Below are 10,633 nucleotides of genomic sequence, written 5' to 3' on the forward strand. Positions count from 1 at the left end.
CATTTTGCAATTTGTAACCTGGTATATATAATGAGTTTATTGATATGATATTTCTTTAAAAACTATGCTTATAAACAAAAACATCTTTAATGTATGAAATTGTTATAATATTTTCCAAGAGTTGTAAGCGTTGAAGAATGTTGATGTAACAGACTTGCTGATGATGTCACAAAGCCATCGCCCGGCCACCTACTAACAAACCAAGCGTATCGAAAAACAAATGGTGCAGCTTCCAATCGAGGTAGTATTTCCCTCATGAATTGCAACTGTACATGAACAGAATGGGTATTCATGCAGGCAAATTCCGTGAGCCATATTGGTTTATGAAATCGATCATATATCTGTTACAAAAACGACATAATTTGATCTGCATTGCACCAATAAGCATGTGAAGCAATGTGGTTTACTCTACAACCAGTGCAATTGCTGAAAAATTCATCTAGCCAGGCAATAGTGTCGTATTGACAATGTCCACAGGGAGCAGCTGCAGGGCTTACCAAAACCTTGCCAGGGGCTCTAGTCTCAATAGCTTTCCAGTGTCTCACAGCTGTATATGGAGTCATATCAACAATTTTATGGTTCGGCTCGTTAAAACCTAAGATATAGTGGATGTCGTCTGTAAGATTGAACTTTGTGGCAGCGTTTTGTTTATGTCCCCACACTAAAGGAACATATCCGGGCTTTGGTTTAATTGTGCAGTTCTTTAACTGACGTTCGTCCTGGTGCATACGCCAATCATACCTAAAAAGATAATTTGATTAAAGCTATCACGTCACATAAATAGTCGTTGAATTAGTAGTAGTAGTAGTAGTAGTAGTAGTCTTATCATGATAATAACATTTATAATATGTGTGCTTTTCGTGCGCTTTTGTGGATTCTGATGTTTTAAACAAAAACTCAAAAAGTGCTATAATTCCTAAATAATACCCAAATTTATTTACGCTTAGCTTTCCAATCCATCAGAATGAATTTGAATATTTGGATATATATTATGTTTAAGTTTTTGATGTCATAAAATAATGTAGTTCTTTCATTTCTTTTATATCCTTGTCTTTTATCTATTCGGCTTTGAGTGTTCCTAGTGAGAGTTATACAAAAATGCGCTTCGGGCGCGTGGAATTAATACACTTTTTTTTTAAAGCACTGGGTCAATACCTCTGCTAGGAGACTATCAGTCCCTATAATTATCATCAGTTCGATAGTCATTTTTTCTTTACTGACATGATTTATGTTGTAAGAAAATATAGAAATATCGGTTACTAGTACATATAAAATAACAAATAAACTAAAATGTGTATACGATGTTTATGCTCTCATATAACGATTCCAACAATGTTCACGTTTACTGGGCCTCAAAACATACGTTATATTTTATATGACCTCAAAACTCCCTCAGTCATAGTTGAACTTACATGAATTTGGATATTTTTTTGGGTTCCCATTGGTCATCGGTTCCATGCATTCATAGCTTTCAAATAATCGGCTTAGAGCATTTCTTATGAAGGTAAATCCAGAATAGCGCTTCGGACGCATGGAATTTATAGTGTGTAGTTTTTCATGTTTTGCTTGCGTCTTTTTTTAACATTTACAAATTCTTTATTGCATTATTTAAATGTTAAAAAAGGTCTATTAAAGAACAATTGTTCTTTATAGATTTATATAAATCTGAAATATTTGAAAGTCGTCAAATAAACAATGGTATATGATTTTTTTTATGGACCAAATTGTGGTTTATTTTGTTAGAGATATCGTTGCATCAATATATTTTTATAACATTGGGGATACTATTCCCTCTATTTACATATAAAAAAAAAGATGTGGTATGATTGCCAATGAGACAACTCTACACAAGAGATCAAATGACACAGAAATTAACAACTATAGATCACCGTATAACGTTTAACAATGAGCAAAGCCCATACAGCATAGTCAGCCATTAAAGGCCCCAAAATGACAAATGTTAAACAATTCAAACGAGAAAATTTACGGAATAATTTATGTAAAAAAATGAACGAAAAACATATATTAGTAACACATCAACAAACAAGAACATATTAACGAACTAAAAAAAAACGTTGAAAAAGGCTTTACTCATCAGATGATACAAATAGAAGTACATGTAACAAAAACTCAGAGTGAACATGTCCGGATACATCCCAACAACAAAAAGACACCGAGTATTACCAATATTTTTTCAACTGATCGGGCGGACCTTATGTTTTAATTTGCATAAGGACAGTCTATTTGAAGATGTGTGTGATAAGGATGATTGCTGTTATAATTATTATTGAATTCTAATCACCTATCAGTACTACCAAACGCATATACAAAAGAACTGAGTGAATGAGTGTATGATATGAGAAAAATAACTGGATACTTTATTGATAAGTTTATCCCAAAACTCCTTTCTGTAGATGGACTGATATTAACTAAGCAAATTTCTGACTTAAACCCCGTCCAGTCAAGTGAAATAAATATAGTAAAACAAACACATATAGCTTGTTATCACACATGGTTATTTTTCTTTGACTTTTTTTACCATGTCGCTTATATTGCTATTTTATATTATGCTATGATACACAAGAAACCTTACCACCAGTGAGCAGTTGTGAACGCCTGTTCGTCATCACAGATATACGTTTCACCGCCAGCTATACCAATCCCTTTCTTATTGGATCCGTCGGTTACACCTAACATAGCTAGCAGTACAGCTACAGCTATTATTCTTCTCATTTCTGTTTTTTATAAACAAAACAAAAAGCTTCTGCTAAAGTTTGAATGTTTAAAAAGGTGGTTGATATATAGCAAACTCTTACTCAAGACTCTTTATACTTGTCTACTGTGAAATTATTTAAGTCCATTTATTATGATAATATGGAAAATGGAAAATAGTTTTCATAATTTTGCTCTACATACTTATTTCAGACATTATCAAGCTTCTGTCTAAAATTCCATGCAGGTATGAAAAGGTTCTTATTGTCCCCCCTTTAAACAAAATTAACCACATACTGAAACTAAATGTTGTCGTCACCGACATCCACATTACATTGGCGCCGACCTTAGAACCTAAGATCGCTATGTCTCTCTGGCTTATAATTGGAACATAGATTAAAGAAATGTTGTCAACTTACCAGTCCCAACTCGAAGGTATACAAAATCATTTAACAATCGATGCATTCTTAAACTTGTTCACCACCCTACAGTATTCGTACAGTAACAGGCAATATCGCGATGTAATTAGACTTCAATCTATATATAAGGTCAACTCAAATTAAGAGTATACGTGACATATAAGACCACGAGTATATTAAAAGAGGCCTCCTTGTCGACCTCGATCTGCCTATTACGTTATGAATCGTAGTTCATTCGGACACATATTAAAAACAAGATGATTAAGGAGACAGATAATTTAATTTCACATTTAGATTACTTGATGATGTTCTTTCCATTAACAACCCAAACTTTTCTGATTGGGTGTTATCAATATATTCTCCACTGCAATGAAATTAAAAAAACAGACACGGCTTCCTCTGTCTCTATTTTAAACTTATACCTCGAATTTAACTAAAGCGGTCATCTCAGTACCAGAATATATGACAAACGAGAGGATTAAATTTTGAAATAATACACCCTCCCCCATTTACCCAATTAGTAGCAATAAACCATTTTCGCCTGCAACTCATACGGTGTTCAAGAACGTGCAGTTGTTACAATGTTTTTGTAAAACGTCACCAGTGTCCGAGCAGGGAGTTGATGAACCAGGAGTATGTCAAAGAACGTCTCGTTTTTCTAAAATAGTTCATCGGAAAATATCGTTGGTGATAAACATCCCGTGTCAACTTCACGAGTGGTTTAGAAGTAAAGATTCTATCCTCTTAATATCGTGTTCTAGTATTCTTTTATGTGTCTTTGTTATCATTTTTACTATTGTATGATACTACTTTTTGGTAATATCCATTTGACGTGGCTCGGTACTTTTACATCCCGTCATTGTGTTATTGTGCTATGGTAAAATTTTGTATTTCTGCTTTTTGTGTGTGCTAAGAACAATAATAAGAAGAAATAATAATAAAAAGTTGGTAAATGAATGATGCCTTACCTTCTCAAATTACTTAATTAGTTATCAAAAGTAACAGGCTTATAATTTAATATGGTAGGCGTCTTCATAACACTGACTCACCAGTGATGCTCAGATCACAAAAAAGTTATAAACCCAAACAAGTACAAAGTTGAAAAGCATTGAGGACCCGACATTCCAAAAGGTTGTGCCAGTTACGGCTAAGGTAATATATGTCTGGAATAAGAAAATATTTAGTATTAAAAAAAAATCTTCTGTAGACCATAGCTTCGAGTCTGTCCCTGGTACTAGTATATTCCACTTGATACTACTATTATTTTAAGGTCATTCGTGTTCCTAAATCTTAGACAATTGCTACAAATTACAACTTTAAATTCATGTTTATGACGGGTGATGCATTCAAAGTATAAACTGAACCACTCGACACATTTCGTTTAATGATTTGGATTATTTTTCTTTACAGTAAATCGTATAAATTCATTAGAAAGAATATATCGTGTTGCTTCATGTGCAATTTTCAGTTTCTTTCACTGAGTTGATACCGCTGCTAGTAGTTCAATTTGTTTCCTTTGTCCATATCTTAATAAAACATTGAGGTTGAATTCCCTAGGTATCAATTGCTTTAGCTTCATTAAGTACAATCTTCTTGGACGTTATTAACTTTGATTTTGCATTTTATCTGGGATTTTTTTGGAGTACCACTGATGAGTCTATTTATAAGAAACGCGCGTAATGCGTAAATTTAAAAGTCTGATATTCATAATGAGTTTTGGTATATCAGAAATAAACCGCTATTACAATTTTCAATATTTAAAGTAAGTGAACATTAATAATTAGTCATATTTGGACTCTTTGATGAACTTTCGAATGTATTTTCAATAAAAGTTTGTTTATTTAACAATCTAACAGTCAATGAATGAAATTGTTATAAAAGTGTCCAAGGGTTGTAAGCGTTGGAGAATGTTGATGTAACAGACTTGCAGATGATGTCACAAAGCCATCTCCCGACCATCTACTAACAAACCAAGCGTATCGAAAAACAAATGGAGCTGCTTCTAATCGAGGTAGTAGTTCCCGCATGAACTGCAACTGTACATTTACAGAATGGGTTTTCATACAGGCAAATTCTGTGAGCCATATTGGTTTATGGAATCGATCCCATATCTGTTTCAAAAACGACATAATTTTATCAGCATTGCACCAATAAGCATGTGTTGCAATATGGTCTACTCTACAACCGGTGCAATTGCGAAGGAATTCATCTAGCCATGCAATAGTATCGTATTGACAATGTCCACAAGGTGCAGCTGCAGGGCTTACCAAAACCTTGCCATGGGCTCTGGTCTCAATAGCTTGCCAGTGTTTTGCAGCTGTATATGGGGTCATGTTAACTTGTTCTGGATGGTTCGGCTCATTGAAGCCTAAAACATAGTGGATGTCATCTGTAAGATTGAATTTTGTGGCAGCCCACTGTCCATGGCCCCAAACTAATGGGACGTATCCGATCTTTGGTTTATTAGTGCAGTTCTTTAACTGATGTTCTGTGGGTTTGACACGCCAATCATACCTGAAACGATAACTAGGTTACAGTATTTATGCTGTATTTGTATATATTACCTTCGTTTTGAGTAGTAGAAGGAGCAGTAGTACCAGAATTTAAAATAAAGGTATCATCAAGAATCGTTATTTTTGTAGAAATTTGATTTGTATGCCTTTTAAGTCTGTTCTTGTCTCTTCTTTTTTTTAAACACAGTTTTCGTTAGATGTCAATATTACTTTTTATATTATTTTAAAATGATAATCAATGATATTAAAGAAACTTTACCACCAATGAGCAGTTGTAAATGCCTGTTCGTCCCCACAAATATACGTGTCAGCTCCAGCTATACCAATCCCTTTCTTGTTGGACCCTTCGGTTACATCTAACGTGGCTAGCATCACAGTTACAACTATTATTCCTTTCATTTCTGTGTTTAATGTAAGACTTTAATAAATATGTAAGATAAAAATCCATGTAGTATTGATTTAAAGTACATGTTATTAATTATATCTGAATTAAATCTGCACATTTCAATTCTCTCGTGCATGGATGTACAGAAAAGAAATTATTTCAGAGATATGTTAAAATTGAAAACTAAGCAACACTATAGAAGTGGGACGAAAGATACCAAAAGGACAGTCAAACTCATAAATCTAAAACAAACTGACAACGCCATGGCTAAATATGAAAAAGACAAACAGACAAACAATAGTACACATGACACAACATAGAAAACTAAAGAATAAACAACACGAACCCCACCAAAACTAGGGGTGATCTCAGGTGCTCCGGAAGGGTAAGCAGATCCTGCTCCACATGTGGCACGCGTCGTGTTGCTTGTGTGATATCAAATCCGGTAAATAGTCTTATTCGGTAGGTCACATTCATAAAAGGGACGGGGAACATATCTGATATCATTTGTGAAACGGTTATTCCATAACGGTCAACCAACTCGTGATGGCGTCCGTAAAATTTACGAAGGGATGATTTCAACTTCACCATTTGGAACTCTTGGTTTAATAGCTTCCTTGTGAGCAGCAACCCTCTATCAAGAAAATCATGATAGGAAATGCAAGCATCAGAATATCGTATCAATTGGGATATATATAATTCGTATGCAGGTGCTGCTTGAATTTTGCTACTTAGAAATGGGGAGTTCACAATTGGAAAGCTGAAATATATATCTTAATTAATCTACACCATTCACCTTTCGATAGAAAGGGATGTGAAATCTAAAATATAAAAGTCAAGATTGAGCGTTTCGGTTGCATGAATAAACAATGCACAATGTTTCTTGCAAGTATGCATACTAAAATAATCGTCATCAGCTACTGATACGATACGCTCTAGTCTTAGAGCTACGTTTTAAATATCTCAAGGTGTAAAGCAAGCATATGTTAACTATAGTATGTGGGGGATTGGTGAAAAAAAATATGGTTCAAATTATATGACATGAAAGGATATAATCGGACATGAAAATGACCACAGTTAAAAGAAATAAAGTCTACTTGACGTTACCAGTTGGAAATTACACAGTTTCTGAAGTAATTGGTGCATTCTAAATATGTTATATTGCACTAACTTACTTACTGTTACAGGCAGGTTATAGTTCTATAATAGGTATTTGGAGAAAAGTTGTAAAGATTATAAATGGATCTAATGTCAAGTGTGAAACTAAATTCAGATCGCGACAGATAGACCTGCAGATAAGACTGCGAGTTCATTTACTAATACTATATATAAGAAGGGAACGAGAGATACCAGAAGGACAGCAAAATTCATAGATTGAAATGATTGAAAAAACTTATGTATCCTTTATACTAGAAGCTCTTATACAGAAAAGTATTTTGAATATTTTATATTGGATTAGATTTCTTTTTTAAAGGAACTCTTTGATGGGTTTAAATGAATAAATAAAATATGTTTCTATCAATCATTCAATAACAAATTAATAGATTCATTTAACATACAACTTATGACAAAACAATGAAATTCGTTTATAAAAGTGTGATTAAGTTTTGGAAACATTTGTGACAATTGATTTCAATACACGTGTTCCAATTAGGTAATTATTGTACATGTGCCTCGACTTTCAAATTATGTATAGCTCATATAGATTGGAGGCAACACTAGTTTACCATTGTTTAAATTTCTTAACTCCACTAAGAATGTGCGAATCAAAGTTAAAAGAAATAAATGGAGAATGCATCCCATAAACGTTATAATGTGACATTTCGGTACCTCAAGAACAGTAAAAGTGACGAAACCCAAATTCGACAATGATCTGTGTGTTTTTGGTAATAAAGATAATAACATTTGGTGGAGGCAAATTTAAGTTGAAAATCAGAATGTAATATAGGAACAAGTCCGCAAGAAGAGCACAGTTAGTTCCCATTCGGATGCCGAATTTTGTTGTTGTTGTTGTTGAATAACTCGTCCTCTAACAGTCACAAACATGTTGTCAATCAAGAAATCAAGTATCTTAAAGTCAGATACAGAAATTATGGTTTGAATGAGATTATTTGTTTACAAAGGATTGACACCTCCCTAAGAAAAGATGTTTGTATCTACATTGGCCATTATCTTTTATTCATTTGAAATGGGAAATTGCTTAGTCTTAAGTTTTCGATGTTGTGTCTTGTGTACTACTATTTGTCTGTTTGTCTTTTAAAGCCAGCGCGTTGTCAGATTATTTTTTATCTATGAGTTTAACTGTCCCTCTGGCATCACTCGCCCCTCAATAAGATTGTATTTCAAAGATCTTTGGAATTTTAAGTAATCATATTTGATTTATGCCACCTCTAGAATGGGAAGTTTAACAATAACTTTGAAGCCAGGCTTTGATTGCTGATACAATTGATGTCAATAATTCAGAAAGAGTTTTCGTTAAGGACTTGGAAGACCCGGCATATCGTAATTTTTAAGGACAGTTATGTAATTAAAGTAACCAATACAGTGCATTGAAAATATTTTACACACAGTAGTGTCATTCTAAAAGCAATCTAGCTTCTAAATGGCAATTGTTAAAATCTATATATTGAATGAGAACTCAATTTTGTCACTGGTTACAACTTATTAAAGTAGTAAAAGGTTGGTTTTAAAATGTCATTTCCTCAAGAAACCACAATTCTCGATCAGGAAAAGGGAAAAACGTAAATTGACCTCTATTTTGTCATCTATAGCCGCAAATTAAAATGCACAACCATTGATTGAACTGTTCTCAGTAAACAGTCAATTAAGGACCATAACTCCAAAACTGCAAAATGTAAATTTGACCTCTATGTGTCAATAGTAGCATTGATTGAACTGTTTTTAATTTATAGAAAAGAACCGACAAAAAGTGCAAGTATTCAAGCAATCAAGACCCATAATTTCAGACCTGTCCAAACGTGATTTTCTTCACATTTATCGAAATTACCGCACTTTGTCATCTATACCTACAGATAAAAATTGTAAACCATTGGTTTAAAGGTTCATCGAGTTTTCCACAAAAACAACTTGTGATGTACAACCCCGATGAATTAAGAGAATTCAGTCAGAAACCTGATTCAAAAAGAAAGGGACAAACATAAATTTGTCAACATGATAGATAGATTTATAATGCTAAAATATTCCTCAACCAAGGTGTAAATATTGTATCTGTATTAGTACATAATAAACCATACTGAACAAAGGGTTCATTTCCTTGTTTAGCCTGACAGAATGACTATAACGTATTGTAATCTTTTCGGTATTGCATACTTATAATACCTCGCTATATAAGTATAGTTGAGAGATGAATATGAGAAAAGCATCAGAAGATAAAGCATGCTCAAATGAAGCTATGCGCAACTTTTTCAGGAAGAAATTATTTTTGTATGTCTGATATTTCCACATGCAAATAAACTCATCATAGATACCAGGATTAAATTCTATATTTTCGTCAGGCACACGTTTTGTCTACAAAAGAAGCGTCACACTCGACAATATTCAAAATGAACAGGCAGACAGATGTGATGGCCAGAGGTGAACCTGTAAAAGTTGCCACTTCTTTAAAGCAGGGCAATAATAAATTAGCAGTTAAATTCTAATAGTCTCCATTCAAATAATAACAGGCATAGATTACCTTAGCTGTATTTGGCAACACATTTTGGTCCTCAATGCTATTCAAATTTGTACTTTATTTGGCCTATATTACTCTTTTGGATTTGAGCGTTACTGATAAGTCTTTTGTAGACCAAACGCGCATCTGGCGTATATACTAAATTTAGTCCTGGTATCTATGATGAATTTATAGTAAACACAAAGAGAAGCAGCAATTTATAGGATGAATGAATTTAATGCCAAAAAAGTCATTTGAATGTCAAGTCACCTTAGCAGCAGTAATGGTATTATAAAACAGCTTATCTTTTTTGTTGTATTTTTGGTTGTAGTTCCACAGACTTCTTTTATATGTATATCTACAGACAACTATTTGAACAGTAAGAAATAAAAGCATCGCATGTACATATGTTTTATTCAATTGTACATATTCTCCTCCAATACATGCAAATATATGAATGCTGAATAAAATGAAAACTATTCAGATAGAATCTTACAACTGTTGCATTATTCTGACCATGATATTTCTGGCACATTATGAAATCAACACTGAAGATCACTCGCTGTTTTATTGACAGTCAAATAACAAGCAATTTAGCAATAACATTGTTCGAACTGATTTCTTTTTTTTTTATCAGCAACAAAAGATGTTAATGTTTAACTCTACAAACAACTGTTTTAAATAAAAAGAAACTTTTTGAAGACAACCATAAAAGTATATGTCTGAACAATGCACAGTTGTAAAACAACCTGACAGTTTATCATTTTACGTTAAGATATATATATAATGTTATAATCACAGACATTTATGTGTAACACACTAACTACACATCCAAATACATTAAACTAGCACTACTGGTACCAGCCTATGGGGAACTCTGATTGTTATGGTCATTTTAAATAAGGAATAATTCTATATTGGTGTATAATTTAAC

General features: G+C 33.3%; 2 protein-coding genes across 2 annotated transcripts; both read right to left on the minus strand.

Annotated features, from left to right (window-relative positions):
• Nucleotides 1–344: 344 nt before the first annotated feature.
• Nucleotides 345–2,733, minus strand: LOC134716729 (uncharacterized). Its single transcript, XM_063579732.1, has 2 exons — nucleotides 2,594–2,733; nucleotides 345–741 (listed from the first exon to the last, which is right to left on the minus strand). Exons 1-2 carry the CDS (start codon nucleotides 2,731–2,733, stop codon nucleotides 345–347), a joined length of 537 nt encoding a protein of 178 aa, XP_063435802.1.
• Nucleotides 2,734–4,987: 2,254 nt separating this feature from the next.
• On the minus strand, nucleotides 4,988–6,043 carry LOC134716730 (uncharacterized). The gene is made up of 2 exons (XM_063579733.1): nucleotides 5,904–6,043; nucleotides 4,988–5,645 (listed from the first exon to the last, which is right to left on the minus strand). The coding sequence occupies exons 1-2, from the start codon at nucleotides 6,041–6,043 to the stop codon at nucleotides 4,988–4,990; spliced, it is 798 nt and encodes a 265-aa protein (XP_063435803.1).
• Between the last annotated feature and the right edge of the window lie 4,590 nt (nucleotides 6,044–10,633).

Source organism: Mytilus trossulus, chromosome 4, assembly GCF_036588685.1.
Source record: "Mytilus trossulus isolate FHL-02 chromosome 4, PNRI_Mtr1.1.1.hap1, whole genome shotgun sequence".
Lineage (NCBI taxonomy): Eukaryota > Metazoa > Mollusca > Bivalvia > Mytilida > Mytilidae > Mytilus > Mytilus trossulus.

Excerpts from the sequence above, each read along its gene's own strand:
- LOC134716730 (XM_063579733.1), bottom strand. The coding sequence starts at position 6,043 with ATGAAAGGAATAATAGTTGTAACTGTGATGCTAGCCACGTTAGATGTA. Across the intron at positions 5,646-5,903 it reads TTTACAACTGCTCATTGGTG|GTATGATTGGCGTGTCAAAC; the intron begins GTAAAGTTTCTT and ends TTATCGTTTCAG.
- LOC134716729 (XM_063579732.1), bottom strand. The coding sequence starts at position 2,733 with ATGAGAAGAATAATAGCTGTAGCTGTACTGCTAGCTATGTTAGGTGTA. Across the intron at positions 742-2,593 it reads TTCACAACTGCTCACTGGTG|GTATGATTGGCGTATGCACC; the intron begins GTAAGGTTTCTT and ends TTATCTTTTTAG.